The sequence below is a fragment of the Dendrobium catenatum genome, unplaced genomic scaffold, assembly GCF_001605985.2.
Source record: "Dendrobium catenatum unplaced genomic scaffold, ASM160598v2 fragScaff_scaffold_243, whole genome shotgun sequence".
Classification (NCBI taxonomy): Eukaryota; Viridiplantae; Streptophyta; class Magnoliopsida; order Asparagales; family Orchidaceae; genus Dendrobium; species Dendrobium catenatum.
Genome location: NW_021318705.1, coordinates 1,850,537 through 1,867,150, shown reverse-complemented (window position 1 = coordinate 1,867,150; position 16,614 = coordinate 1,850,537). Strand labels below are relative to the sequence as shown.

Below are 16,614 nucleotides of genomic sequence, written 5' to 3'. Positions count from 1 at the left end.
TAGTTAAAGTTGAAAATGAATAAGAAATGACTTTTGCTCTAGCATTCTTCCTCTCAATTGATCCTAATCCCTAATCCTAAAATTAAGGTTTCTCTAGCTTTATTACTCTATGTAAGAACCGGGTTTTGTCGGTTCAATTGAATTGGCTCTAATCAAAAGTCAAATGCAAGCAGGCGAGCGAAACCAAGCAGACGAACGCAAGCATGCGAGTGGAACCGAGTAGGCAAGCGGAACCGAGAAAAGACGAGATCGGATTGCGTAGATAAGTGAGGAAATGCGTACGACAATGAAAAACAATGACTCCTAGCGCAAGATGACTTTGTTTCGCTTCATCTGGTTCGACAAATGAGCAAAAGAAACTGAGAAAGCAACGATCAAGAGGAAGAAAAAGGAGAAGGAAATATAAAGAAAGAGGAAGGAATGGAGATCGGGAGAGTGATAGCGGAAGCAAGGGAGAAGGTTTGGGCGAATGACAAACGAGGGATCGAGCGGCAAGCAGGCACGGCTTGGAAAGGTATTTTTTATTATTAGTTTTATAAATTAGTAAATGTTATTTAAGGAAATTTAATCTAAAATTTTATTATTTTAAAATGATTATATCAAACATTTTGAGAGAAAAGAACCAAAATGGTCCCTCAACTCTATGTGAGGGACCAAAATAATCCTCAACTCTTTGGAGGAACCAATTTTGTTCATCAACTCCACTAAATGGGACCAATATGATCCTCACGTTAACTTTTAACGACAAATATGCATCTGTCGAAAGCACCATAAGGGTATAATTGGAAGATAAAAAAGAAATTTCTCATTATAAGTATAAAACCCTTCTGTAGCGTCGAAACCCTCCCCAAATACAACTCTCACGTCTCGCTACGGGCCGAGCGACAGCTGAAGCTTCAACGCAGCGGAGCGAGCAGCCGCAACAGCTTCAATGCAGTGGCCCATCATTCTCGCAGTGCACGCCGAGAGCAATTCACAATTCAGTGCACGCGTCGACTACCGCTTCCGCAACCCTAGCGACCGTTCGTAGTCGTAGAGAGCCATCAATCGTGTCGAACACAAGGTCCCGCAGCAGTCTAAAGATCTCATTCGTTTGGGATCGTCGATTGCAACACTTGCTATGAATCCTTCGTTGTTCACCACTCCTACCTCGTCCGCTACTCGAGAGCAAAGAGTCGCATAGTCGAACATAACACAGTCAAGAGGTATACTTTTTTTTCAACTTTATTTTGCGGATTTGATTAGTTTTTTTCTTGGCATATGTTAACTTTCAAATATTTTACAATAGGAATAAATCCTAGAAATGAAATATCTACTTTCACAATTGTTTGGTGGTTTAACTGAAGAGAATGGTATTAACAGTATGTAGAGTTTGAGATGGGTGATGGTGACGGTAATGACAATAGTGTTGATTGTTATGATGTTGATCATGATGACAAGGTTGATGATTGTTTTGCGTATGAAAAAAACTCAACTTAAAGGAAAGCAAATCATTAGAACCATTGAAGAAAATCGTACTATAATTTTTAAAGGGGGAAAGTGTGATGGTGATTGTGTGGCCTCAGGTGATGATGAGAGTCTTTATGGCAGTGATGAAGATAAAATTTAGAAATGGCCAACCTTCAACCCAATGACAGATTCCAGCACCAACCATTTCAAAATAGGCATGCTATTTTGTGGGAAGGAGTTCAAAATTGCTGTTGAAAATTGGTCTATTTTGATGGGGAAAACAATTAAGTTTATAAAGAATGATAAAAGAAGATGTAAGGTTATCTATAGGCGACCTAATTGCCCTTTTAGCATTTATATCTCAACACATCAAGGAAGCAATTCATGGCAGATTAAATCTTTATAAGATCATATGTGTACATGGAATTACCATAACAAGACTTTGACATCAACAATTATTGCAAAGAAGTATGTGAATAGAGTCAAACTTAATCCCCATATGAGATGTAGTGTCTTTAGAAAAGAAGTTATGGATGACTTGAAATTGCATGTATAAAAACCTCAAGCCAAGAAGGAACATCAATTCATTTACTTGAAGGAGGAAGATCAGTTTAATAAAATTTGGGACTACTATCCAGAAGTATCAGAGAGTAAGAAGAATCAACAATTCCTGTGCTTACTACTAAAGACCAAGCTTTATGTGGGAGAAAAAGATTTCTGCAACTTTATGTTTGCTTTGATGCATGCAAAAAAGGCTTTCTATCGGGATGTAGGACAATTATTGGTGTTGATGAATGTTTTCTGAAAGTGCAACAAGGTGGTCAAATCTTAACAATCATAGGGCTTGATGCTAATAATAGCATATTTCCTATTGCATGGGTGGTAGTTCACAAATATGCATAAAGCAGGTTCTTACATAGTTTACAAATCAGATGATAATGACTATGAGATAAGTACGATGCATGGAGGTCAGTACAAGGTCAATTCGTACTTGAAATCTTGTTTTTGTAGGAAGTGGGAGTTAAGTAGAATTTCATGCAAACACGCTTGTGTTGCAGTCCATATAACAATGGGAGACTGCGACGATTTTGTGCATCCCTTCTACGCAAAAAAAAAAAAAAAAAACTTAAAAAAAAAAAAAAAAAAAAACTTACATGAAAAGTTATGAGTCAAACAGAAAGCTATTGAATGGTGTTAATGAGTGGCCAATGAGTAACAAAATATCAACATTGCCACCAAAATACAAAAAATCAGAAAGGGGAAGACCAATGAAGATGCAAAGAAGAACCATTGATGAAGAACCATCACATTAAATCCCTAAAAAATTAGGGAGAGCCAATGTTAAGCTTCAATGTCGTAGATGTGGACAAAGTGGGCACAATAGCTTAATATGTGATAAGAGAACGAATATTGAACAAGGACAAGGAGAAGTTCAGGAAGTGTAGATGGTAAGTCATAACATCTGATCAATTTTTATTTCAAAATGTTAACAATTTTCATTTCAAAAATGTTATTTTTTTTAAACTAGCCATTGGTGTTGTTGGAGTGTCGACCTCAAACTAAACCTGCTTCGGAAGTTCTTGTTCAGGGATCTTCAAATGCAACAGTTTTAGCAAATTGATTTCACTTTTTTTTTTTTTCATAATTGATTTCTGTTAATGCATGTCAATCTAATTAAATCTTTATATTTTCTTTAGGCTTACATCTCCAAAAGGAAAAAATCTCATTGAATGAGCTTTTTAAAGCACAAGATATTTTGTTTGGGGGTAGACAAGCCTTTATTGAAATGTATTTTTGGTTTTGTGAAGTGATTTTTTGTATGGAGAATGGACATACTTTATGCTTATTGCCTTTTTTTATCAAGATTTTTGGTATGGGATATTGACATATTCATGTATTTTGATTGAAAATAGAAATGCTTGATCATTAAATGAAATGTATTTTTGCTTTTGATACAATGTATGTTTCATAATTAGAGATTGTCTTGCATTTAAATTTATTAAATTTAAATTTTGTGATTAGAGCTTGTCTTGCATACATAAACATTTTAAAGAATAGTGAAATTATTAAATTTAAATTTATTTAAAAAATTTTATTAAAGAAAACTTTAATAATTTTTTTTTACAAAAAGTATAATACCTACTTAAACTCATTTTTTGAATATTTTAATTAGAAATAACCAAATTTCCCTCATACTTAACACCATCAACTTCTCGAGCCCCATGCGTGACAGCTTGCTTCACCACTTGCATCAGGCCCACTGCCTCGCCGGCACTGCCGCCGCTGCACTGCTGCCGGCCTGCCATTGCACCGCGCGGGAACTCAAAAAATCAAACCGAAGTGGGTCGAATCAGGTTGACCCGAACCCAAAGCGAGTCGGGTGCGGGTCCGAAAAATCGACCTGTTTGTGAAAACGGGTCGGGTTGACCCGAACTCGAATAGTGCCGGGTCAATTCCGGGTTCGACCCGAACCCGACCCATGATCTGAAATTGACAGGTCTACTAAATTGGTCCCTCAAAAGAGTTTGGACTATTTTGACGGTTTGGCCCATCACATAGAGTTGAGGGACCATATTGATCCTTTTCTTAACATTTTAATGATAAATGGAAGATATGCAAAGGAATGGAGAGCATATATTCAAATGAAATTTTATCCATAAATTAATTTATTATTAATTTAAATTTTTCTAGAAAAATGAGTATTAACTTAAGAGAGAAAAGTGAAATTTATGTTATGTAAAAAAATAATAATAAGTTAATTAAAGAAATGTATTAGTAAATATAAATAAATTGGAAATAATGTAGAAATTGAAAAAAAAATAAGAATAATAATAATAAGAGAATTAATTGGATGTATTTAATAAATAATTAGATAGAGAAAAGGAGTAAGTGTAAATTTTGGTATTCATGAGAGATTTCATTAAATAAAATATATTAAAGATATTTTCTTTGATAGCAAATGAGAGCTATTTAGGAATAGTAAAATAGTTAATTGGAGAGAGTGAGAGCAATTCTAATCAATAATATTTGAGATGTTAATTTGAAATTGAATTTCACTGAACAATAATAGATTACAAATTAGAGAAATTTTGAGCAAATTATAAATTAAATTTAACGACAGGATATTTTATAGGTGTTAAGCCTATCGAACTAGAAGCACGGAGTAAAAGTAAAGCAACGCAACACTTAAGTTCAAGTGAGTATTCATGTTCCAATATTACATTAAATTTATTGCTTCTTCTAATTTCATTTAATCGTTATTTCAAATAATGTATCTTATTGCTTCTTTTAATTGCATTTTAAATTATTTATCTTTCACATATCAAATGATTGATTATTTCAAATTATATGATAATTAGTATGTTATATTTTACATTAGGTTAATGAATGATTATGAATGAAATGGCTAAGATATATATACTTACATGTCCAAGCTGAATGATAGAGCATACCACCTTATGGTACTGATCGGGTATCCGTGCACGTAAATGGAAAAAGTTATGAAAAAGAAAAATTAAATGAAAAAAAGTGCCTTCATTTGTACTATTTTAGACGGTAGATCCCGTGATGGTTATATTATTTATGAGAAAGGATAAAGATATAATATATACATAATACTGAAAATTTTGAAATGAAATGAATCTAATCGAAATTACTTTATGTATTAAAATGATCATGCATATTGTTTCAAATGTCTTGAGTTACTGTATTTTAAAAGCATGAATTATTCACTCCTAAATTTATAAATGAATAAGTATTACTAAAAGCTTAAAATGAGTAGAAACGAATATAATGTGAACCATAGGTGAGGCGCTCCGAGTGAAAGGTACTTATATCTTTTATTTAAAATATATTTTGAGATTTTTAGTGGCTCTTTCTACTTATTTAAGATAGTTTTAAATTGATTGAAAGTTTAAATAAATGTCCGACTGTCTATTCCGCCTCGTTAATTCGAGCCTCTGAACCAGGTCATGATATTCTCAAACTTATGCCTTACTTCCCTCTAAGGGATTCGTTTATCTAAATTTTATAGTCATTTTCTTCTCTTATTTTTCAGGTTCTATACCTTTTTAATCAAATCAAATATTGAAAAAATCCTCCACTATTTTAATTCCTACAGCCCCACTCATCATCAAAAAAATTACCATGAAATAGAGTTAGCATATCATACGGCTGGGAGAAGGAGCATTAATAAAGCCAATCATCATAAATGGTTGCAATAAATATAATAGTGGTGATGATGAAAGATGTATTTCTTATAACTTTTAATGTTCACATGTACAAACATAAATAGTATTTATATCCTTCTAAACTGTGCCTAGTACGTGGTATCACACGGCTAGTTATATGATTCTTCTTTTAAAATAAATAATATTAAAAATTTTGTGCTCTCTAAATTAAAAAGTGAACAAAATGCATCTACTGAGTTTAGCTCACAAAGTTTGAAATGCCTAAACAATATGATATAATAGAGATCAAATAAACAAAGCATGCTTGTGAAACAAAAGGACGCAAACCTGCATGTTGTCCATCAATATCAACATCCAAGTAGACCCTATGAGTTATTTCAAGCACTCTTTCCACCTCCTCGTCTTCCTAAACATAATAAATAAAAGTATTGTTTAGCCTTCTAAAAAACGAAAAATTGATAGAGGATAAGAACATCACACCATGTTTGCCAATGAAAGCTTATAAGTAAGAAAATGCAAGAAATTAACTGAAAAAAAAAAAGCAATGCAACGAAGCCATGCATGATGTCCTATGTTCGATGGTTCCTAATGCTATCAACATGATACAATGAATGTAGATCACATAAAATAAATTAGGATTTACAAATTAAAGATCACTAAATACACAAAAATTCGCATTCTTTAGGAATCAATTAAAAAAATCATGAGAATTTGAACCCAAACTATAATGCAACTATCAAATAAATCTGAAGAAATCAACAAGAAATTCAAACCAAGTAAAATCATCAAGCAATTGAATTTCAACACCACAATTGAAACTTCAATTGTATCAAACTAGATCAAAATCATGAAATCTATCAAAGTCAATAACAAATTATTTAAAAGAAATTAGAGCAAAGTAAAGAAGATTCATGCCTCATATTGGTGCCACTAATAAATAACTATACAATGCAATCTGTTATAGCAACTTGCAAGTCATGCAAGAGTGTTAAATAGCACTATGAATCCTCTTAAGTCACGGCCAACTAAAGGCAGAGATCAATGATCTCTTAATCTTTAAAGCCAATCATTAATATCCCAATTAACAACCTTAACAACAAAAGAATGTGTTCAATCTTTCTGTTTACTGCACAAGGCTAAAATCCATCCAATTTCTTCAAAAGGTAGCATCTAGGTCCTTAGCAACTACCATAGATTATGTCAGATCAATTCAGTACACTGAAAGGCAAAGAAAAAAAACATTCCAGTGGAGGAAACCTTTCCTATTTTTGTACTTCCTTGTAATGCAAGGCTAAGCACGCCCTCATCATGCTCAAAGTAAAGCAATAAAATTTTGCCTACACCATTATTAGTTCGATGTTTTCAACGAGTGTAAACTTACATATCCCAACCACAAAGATAATAAAATGGTGAATGTGACTCAAGTCTATCAAATAAAAAGAGACATTTCCATTGTTAAGCACTTGAAACCAAAATCACCAAAAAAATAATAGATAAATCAATCCTAAACTTAAACAGAAGATAAATCCTCTCAAAATTGAGTGGGATATAGACAAAAATATAACACCTACGCTCTAAAAAGTGATCCACATAACCATGCTTTTTCATTATATTATTTGGGTTTTCAAATATGATTATTTTTTCCAAGCACATTAGGGAGATGGAGACATCAAAAGTTACGATTGAATTTGACACTGCATTTATCATGCATTAGTGTATATTTAGAGATCATAACCTTTGGTGTGAAAGTTGCAAATGTGAATCACAACTAATCCAAGTAGGGCCCTAGCATCATAGTTCAACTGGGTAAAGAGGGATAAAAGGGACAAAAAAAAGTATTACCCTTCACATTTAAGAAAGAAGAAAGTGATTAGAATTATCAGCAACAGAATCGCAACTGCCATATCTTCAATATATATGATCTACCAATGATTGTTTCTCCACCAGTCATTAATCCCTAAGGCAGAGGTAAAAAGTGAGCTCCAAGTTCAATTCATGATTTATAAACATCTTCCACTAGGTTAGCTACATATCATGTGCACAAATCAAAGAAACTTTAGGGATTAAGCACTTAAACCCTTGACATCCTTCTTAAAAATCAAGAGTATACCTTCAGGGGAAAAATCAACAAGATCCAAAAGCATTCAAAGGTTTCAATTAGGCTTCATTTGGTTTATTTATCCTTACGGTATCAAAAACGTCAACAAGAGAAAAGGCCTTTTTTAAACGGAGAAGCTAATATAATGATTCTCAAAACAATAGAAAAATAGAGTTTTTAAAAAAGTCTGCCTCACGTCCAAACAAGTTCCACAACTGCGTTTTCCTTTTCAAACTGAAAAAAAGGGAGGGAAAACATGAAAACAAACGAGCCCTTAATAAGAATTTTCAAAGAAAGGTTTTTGCAACTCGAACTCATAAATGAAAGATTGTTAAAGTGTAGAGATCAAATAACAAAATAGTTTCCCAGAGCACCATTTGAACGCACTTTTGGATGTTATCAAATCCATGATGTGATGGGAAGCAATTGCTCACCCATCTACTTACTGGTAAAATACACTAAGCACTAGCCCACACCTCACTTCAATATGCTGCAATAATAAGGGCTTCTTTTCCTTCTTCCAATAAAGATGGTTAACATATTAACAAAATGGAAGTGTGATATCATAGCTAACTCATAAAGATCTTCACTTTTGATCGGTAGCTCACATTCTTCATGGTCATTCACTCTCAGTTTATCCTCAATGCTTCTCATTACTAAACTAGATATGCTGTCATTTCCTTGGATTCCTCAATATTCCGCTATCTTAATGTTTACAAAATTTCTCATGCTTTATTACCTTGGGACATATTGAAGTGACTAGCCTTGGTTTGATTGGGCTTAAGTTCAAGATATTGAAAGGCAAGTTTGGCACATGCACACACAAAATAATAGTTTCAGCGGCTAGTTCTACCCAGCAATGCGGCATTAGAGCATCTCCAACCAAACGCCAAACGAGCGTATGACGTCATTCGGTCGCTCCAGCCGAACGCCAAATCTTCCGCCATTTACTTGTCGTTGAATAGTGCGACTCCAATATTGGCGTTGCAATGTTCACCCACGCCATTTTGCTCTCTCAACCGAAAAAATGCGCGAAAGGGAGAATCGCGTGAAAGGATCGTTACTATTAGATACCAAATAGTGTAACAATGTATTTATTGTAACATGTCTACTTATGACACGTGTAACTAGGATTAGTACAAACTATATATATGTTACCGTCCTCTGTTGTAAGGCAAGATTACTGTAATGAAAAGCTAGCTAAGTTCTTCTTCTTTACTTCTCTCTGGTTTCTACATGGTATCAGGAGTTTGGTGTTCCTGAGGAGTTTCCATGGCCAACTCGGCTTCCGCCTCCTCCTTTTCCAACAACGGCGAGCGATCGGGAATTACATCCGACATTTCGCTCATACACTCGTCTCTTAAGTTTGTAATCTCTAACCTAAAATCTCTTATCCCGCACCCTCTGTCCTCCGATAATTACCCGATCTGGAGCAGTCAAGTTCAAAAGCTGCTACGGGCAAATGGCTTTCAAGATTTTCTGGATCCGGCAGCATCTTCATCGATGTTAGCCAACGATCAAGAACAAGAAAATCAAGATCCCAATCTGCGACATCAACGATGGCTGCTCACGGATCAAAATTTAGCCGCGGCTCTCTGTGCGACAATTTCGCCGCAAATTCTTCCATACGTCGTTCATCTTGAATCTACAGCGGAAATATGGAAAACTTTGCAAATTCAATTTCAGTCGACGAATCGGTCCAAAATCATTCAACTGAAAAACGAATTGCAAAACATTTCTATGAATACGATGTCCATGACGCAATATCTTACGGAGGTTAAAAAGCTCGTGGATCAAATTGCTTATGCTGGCGCTAAAATGGATCCCGAAGATGTTCTTCACCACATCCTGAACGGACTCCCACAAAACTACAATTCTTTCAAAACAGCCGTGAGAACAATGCAGACGTCGCTGAGTTTAGATAATCTTTATGCTCTACTCATCAGTGAGGAAATCCACGTCAAATCAGACGCTACCAGAACTGTGATAGCGTCTGACTCTCAATCGGCTCTTTACATAGACAAGGGACGATCTCGACGCGGCCGTGGTCGTTCTACAGGCCATCAGCAGAATCGTCCAAGCAGTTCCTCTCATCTGATATGTCAAATTTGCACAAAGAAGGGTCATAGCGCGGATGTTTGCTGGCACCGTCTCAACCCAAATTTTATTCCATCCATGAACTCGAAGAAGTCTAACAACGCCTTGCTGTCGACGACTGAGTTTTCCAATGATGACTGGTACCTTGATTCCGGAGCCTCGGCGCATATGACGAATTCTTTGGATCATCTGGCTAACAAGAAAGAATACAGTGGGTCTGACAACGTCGCCATCGGGGATGGAAGAACGTTACCCATAGCTCACTCGGGCACGGGTATTCTTCCCACCCCGACGCGTAAGCTTCATCTTTCTAAACTCTTACACATACCAGCTATATCGCATAATTTACTTTCCATTTCTCATTTAGTTAAAGATAACAACATTTCTATAACCTTTGATGCAAATGGTTTTATTTTTAAAGATCTTATTACAAATCAGCAGATCCTCCAAGGCAGCAGTAATAACGGGTTGTACAGGCTTTCGTTCGCAACTCATCATGACAGGAAAAGAGCTCTGGTGGCTTCTTCTGTCTCGGCGAATGATTGGCACAACCGGCTTGGACATCCGAATACTCAAGTTATTCGGCACATCTCCAACAGCAATGCTTCTTTACATATTCCTAGTTTTAAATCTTACTGTTCTTCTTGTATGACTTGCAAAAGTCACAAAATTTCCTTTCCGCTTTCTAGTAACAGAAAAAGAAAGATTCTGGAACTTCTTCATTCTGATGTCTGGGGACCTTCACCGGTACCCTCTCATCAAGGATTTTGTTACTATGTAATATTCATTGACGATTTTTCTAGGTTCACATGGCTTTTTCCAATTACGTTTAAATCTGACGTTACTAAAATCTTTATCGACTTTGTCAATTTTATTGAGCGCCAAACGAACCAAAAAGTTAAAGCAATTCGCACAGATGGTGGTCGAGAATACATTAACAATCAGTTTAAAAACTTCACTCAATCCCGAGGTATTCTCCATCAAATTTCCTGTCCATATACTCCGGAACAAAATGGTATCGCGGAAAGGAAACACAGGCATATTATCGAAACAACGAGAACATTGCTTCACACGGCCTCTATGCCTCACAAGTTTTGGGCGGATGCAGCTCTAACAGCAACTTATCTTATAAATCGCTTTCCTACTGCTAATACTGATTTCGTTTCTCCATTGCAACTGATGTTCAAAACCAAACCTTCGTATGAGCATCTCAGAACATTCGGATGTGAATGTTACACTTTAACACCGTCGCACACCAGACATAAACTACAACCCAAATCGGCTGTTACTGTGTTTATGGGCTACTCGGACACTCAAAAAGGCTATAAGTGCATGAATATACACACTAATCATATAATTATCTCTAGACATGTATCTTTTAATGAAAAATCTTTTCCATTTCAGCAGTCAAGCACTATCGGTAATCAACAGGTAACTGAAGTAGCACCGGCTCTGCTTCTACCTACTTCAATGACCTGGACGAAACCAACTTCTGCTCAGACATCTGGGTCACAGACTGCTTCACGTCTAGAACCGCAAATCATCTCTACTCAACCTGTGATGCCTGCAAATCCTACCTCCGACAATTTCCAAACAACAACTAGTGTATCTCCTCCACAACTACATCAACATAAACATCCCATGGTTACCCGCCTTCAAACAGGGTCTTTAAAACCAAGTTGCAAATTCAATTTGGCTCATATGCAAACTGAGCCTGCTCTCACTCTAGACCCGACCTCGTATCACGAAGCTAATAAGAGTATTCACTGGAGACAGGCAATGGCATCCGAGTTTCTGGCATTACAGCAGCAAGGAACTTGGGACTTAGTTCCTCCACCGTCAAATGTGCTTATCCTAGGCTGTAAGTGGACTTACAGAACAAAACTAAACTCAGATGGCTCGATAGCACGTTACAAGGCTCGCTTAGTTGCACAAGGAAACAGACAAGAACATGGCTTGGACTACAGTGAAACATTTAGTCCGGTAGCAAAATTACCTACAATTCGAATTCTTTTTACAATTGCTTTATTTTATGGTTGGCAGGTAGAACAATTAGATGTGACCAACGCTTTCCTTCATGGCACGCTTGATGAAACCGTTTACATGAAGCAACCGAAAGGGTTCGAAGATTCAAATCAACCGAATCATGTATGCTTGTTACGCAAAGCCATATACGGTCTCAAACAAGCACCTCGTCAGTGGTTCACAACGTTCACCAATCATCTCCTTCAAATCGGCTTTACACACAACAAGGCGGATCAATCTCTGCTCACGTTTCATAAATCCAACATTAGAATATATTTTCTAATATACGTGGACGATATTCTCGTCACTGGAAATGACACGGCTGCCATTCAACGCCTCCTGTTTCAGCTCAAGCAGAAGTTCCTCATCAAGCATCTCGGACCTGCGCACCATTTTCTTGGCATTAAAATTAGGAATGACTCAGATAAGTATTTTCTTTGTCAGACTTCTTATGCAAAATCCTTATTACAGCAAGTGCATCTCAACACTTGCAACTCAATTGCTAATCCTTCTTGCACCAGAATACCAGACGATGCGGAGAAGCACACTCCGGCGTTTGACAACTCCACGTACAGACGGCTAACAGGAGCATTGCAGTACCTTACAATAACTCGTCCGGACATTGCGTTTGCGGTCAACATTCTTTCACAACATATGCATGATCCCAGCAACGTTCACTGTTTCCTGCTCAAGAAATTACTTCGGTATATCCATGGGACGATTGACTTCGGCCTACCTATCACGAAATCGTCTTTGCAACTTACCACTTTCTCCGATGCGGACTGGGCAGGCGATCAAGAAACCAGAAAATCGACATCTGGCTTCTGCACATTTCTGGGCGGAACTTTGGTATCGTGGACTGTAAAGAAACAGAACACGGTATCGCGTTCATCCACCGAATCTGAGTACAGGGCTTTAGCAGCTGCAACCGCTAATACCATTTGGATTAAAAAGCTACTGTTAGATTTCGGTATTCAACATAACAGCAAAATTGATCTATTTTGTGACAATATCTCGGCGATTGCGTTGGCCAACAACCCAGTGTTCCACGCCAGAACCAAACATATTGAAATAGATCAGAGGTTCGTCAGGGATCAAATCCAAACTAACAACATTCAACTAAAACCTATTAGCACTACAGATCAAGTAGCAGATATTATCACAAAATCTCTGTCTACCAATAGGTTCAAGTTTTTAAGATCCAAACTGACGATAGCATCTGAATCATCAGTTTGCGGGGGAATATTAGATACCAAATAGTGTAACAATGTATTTATTGTAACCTGTCTACTTATGACATGTGTAACTAGGATTAGTACAAACTATATATATGTTACCGTCCTCTGTTGTAAGGCAAGATTACTATAATGAAAAGCTAGCTAAGTTCTTCTTCTTTACTTCTCTCTGGTTTCTACAGTTACCTTCGCAAAAACACATAAAATGGCGTTCGATTGGAGCAGCACCACGGCATTTTGGAGTTTTGCAGTATTTTGCAGTGAAAAATGGAGTTCTCCGTTGGAGATGCCCTTATACTGCAATGTTATGTATTGATTTAGCTTTAGCCTTTTAGGTTATCTTGTTCATGCATGCTACCACACCCATGTACATCTCTATATATAGAGGCCTTGTATGATGTATTGGTTGGAAAAAATTAATAAAGCTTTAGGTATTTTCCTCCTCAATTGTTGTCTATCTCTCTCCCTCACTCTCGCTCTCTATCTCTTGCAAGAAAGATCTCAAGATCTTCCTCCTTAGTTTCAACAAATTGGTATCAGAGCCCTGGTGGAGATCTCGAAGAAGGAATATATTCTTGAGGTGAAGCAGTCGGCCTTGGGTACGAGACCATGCGCTCGCAAGCAGAGCGTGAAGGATCCAGGCATCGAACTCGTGCGAGTAAGGTGAAGGCTGGTTGCCGGCGTGGGTTTACTCGCGCATGAAGGTCGGAAGCAAAGAAGGCTCGGAGTTTGGATCGGCCGAACAGGTCGGACGCTCACCTGGCATGGTCGGACGAGCGTATGGTGCGGCTTCTTGGTCACGGGATCAGCAGAAGACGGCAGGCCAGAGCCTTCGCATGAACAAGATCTTGGCAACAAGAGGAAGCTACGGAAGCCAGAAGACAACGAAACTCTTGATCTGTGGAGGAGCTTCAAAGAAAGATTTGCAAAATTGAAGATCGATCAAGATTTGAGGTGGAGTTTTGGACGTCCGGCGGGGTTACCAGAGGCGGGATCAGCTCAGGCGGTGCCAGGAGCAAGCCGAAGCCGAGCGGTGACGTTCAGTCATGGAAATGTCTTGATGCCGCGATAGGCCAAATGGGCTTGCTAGGAAATGCAATGTACTCTTTCAAGAACTGAGTTCTTGTGATGGGAGCTGTTCTTTTGCTGAACCAGGAGTTCGGTTTCACTGTTATCAGTAGAACAATTTCCTCTCAGGAAATTCTTGGTTCCATTCGGGCTTGCAAAGTCAGATAAGGGAGAAGTTAGATATTCATATTCAGGTGGAGTTTCGATCAAGGTGGAGAATTATAGGAGCATGTTGCAGCATCAAGAACCTCATGGAGGCAAGATGGTCGCGAACTTGGGATTGTGACGAGTGGAGCGCAGGTGAATGCGCAAGGCTCGGTGCACGGGTGGATGGTGCGAAGTCGCAGGTAAGAGCGCGCACGGGTGTCCAGGGCGATCGGTTGGATTGCAACAAGTTCGATTTCTTATGATGAGTGGTTCTTTGTTTTTTGTAAAACTAAATTAATGTGGAGATTGTTATGTATTGATTTAGTTTTAGGTTATCTTGTTCATGCATGCTACCACACCCATGTACATCTCTATATATAGATGCCTTGTATGATGTATTGGTTGGGAAAAATTAATAAAGCTTTAGGTATTTTCCTCCCCAATTGTTGTCTATCTCTCTCCCTCACTCTCCCTCTCTATCTCTTGCAAGAAAGATCTCAAGATCTTCCTCCTTAGTTTCAACATGCAAATTAGAGTAAAGTTTTCAAACCATTTGTAAAATGGTCTTGCTGAAAACTTATAAGGGCCTAGGCCAGGTCCAGGCAAGCAAAAGTACACTTTAAACCTTTTTATTTATAATCTTAAAACAGTATACATAAATATGCAAGTTGAACAGTATCATTCTTGAGTTATGTGCAACATCAACTCGCATAAGAACTCCAATTCATCCTTTGATCCTCTAGAAGATGAATTCAAGAAACTAGCTCAAATGTAAAGATTCCTAACCTTTTCCTGTTTATAGCTCCAAACAAAAACATAGAAACTAAGTCCTCAAAACCAATTAGGTATAATCTCACTAACCAATCTGTGAATAATTATACTGCTGCGTCAGGCATTCCCTTTGTTTCAGCTGCTCAGAGGAGGCAGTTAATTGTCATATGAGAAAGGCATTACACCTATATGACAATAGCTGAAGTCAATACCAACCATTCCACGTATCGAACATAATTTTCAGCAGAAATTAATGAAGCGAAACGAACCAGCATGCCTCAGCGCCACGTCGTTGTTAATGAAAACCGCGTTTATAACATGCTCCTAACAAGAATCATGGAGAATACCCCATAGTTCCACAATCTTGTTGAAATCCCGAAAACAAGAGCTCAAAAGTGAGCTAAATTTGACGCTAGATCAGGACAACATAGGAGGAAATAGACAGTGAAAGAAACGAGAGAGACGCGAAACAAATACCTGAACCCTCCTGCGGGATATGGAGATAAGAAGGCAAACAAATGCTAGGGCGAGCAATGCAACAAGGGTTTTCCGAAGCATTACGTGTGTTGATCGAGCCACTCCCCGCTCTAATCACTCCCCTTTATCACCGCTGTATCCACGCGACCTCTTTCTTTCGTCGCAACCTTTCGGCCCCGCCGCATTCGATACTTGCTCAAGCTTTCTTCGGCCACTCTTCTTCTTCTAAGAAATAATTTATTAGTAGATGGTCGGAGCCTCGACAGATCGCGGTCGGGGTAAGCGGAGCTGCTCCCTTTGCTCTCCGTGCACGGTGAATGGCGGAAAGGCCGTGTATCCATAACCAGTTGGCTCGAGTCAGTTTATACCAGGTTGGGTTTCCAGATATCGTATCATTTTCCAACCGAATTGGATTCGTTCCCTTAACAGGTATCCCTCCTGCGGCCAAACGATTATCCCATAAATTCAACATTCGGATATTTAAGATGTTTATATTTTGAATGGGCCTATTTGATGGGCTGCATTTCATTTCGTTGTCATTCTCTGCATGTTGTTTGAAGCAAAAAATTTGAGATTTTGACAAGCCCAAATTTTATATTATATAATAAATTAATCCTATGTAATATATAAAAGACTGAAAATTCGAAATAATGTATTGTATAGTAAACAAAATAATATTGTATTCCTTCAGTCAATTATATTATTGGGTAATTTCGATTCAATTTAACAATTAATTTATAATCACTGAGATTTGTTTATGCCATTTAAAGATAAGGTGAATTTAATCATATATTATATTTTCATATAAATATATATACTATATTTTGATATTAAACTAATTACGTAGTTGTATTATTCCTTTTTATATTGACTTTAAATTTTTAAAGTACCGTAAGGGTGGAGCTAGAGTAAGGGGCTTGGGGGCAGGGCCCCTATGGCCCACCAGATAATAATTAAGTATTTTTTTTAATATTAGAATATAAATAATTAGATGATTCTAATGAGTGAGAAAAAAATTCTTTTTAAAATAATTTACATGTGATTTCAATAATACTTT

At 37.3% G+C, this 16,614-nt stretch overlaps 1 protein-coding gene across 1 annotated transcript in view; it reads right to left on the bottom strand.

Annotated features, from left to right (window-relative positions):
* Positions 1 to 15,903, bottom strand: part of LOC110102096 (peptidyl-prolyl cis-trans isomerase CYP21-1) — a 37,300-nt gene extending 21,397 nt beyond the window's left edge. The window contains exons 1-2 of the mRNA XM_020830271.2: positions 15,558 to 15,903; positions 5,967 to 6,045 (exon numbers count right to left, since the gene is read on the bottom strand). Of these exons, the coding sequence (XP_020685930.1) occupies positions 5,967 to 6,045; positions 15,558 to 15,638 (160 nt within the window). The 5' untranslated portion in view covers positions 15,639 to 15,903. The remainder of the gene's footprint in view (positions 1 to 5,966; positions 6,046 to 15,557) is intronic.
* Positions 15,904 to 16,614: the final 711 nt, after the last annotated feature.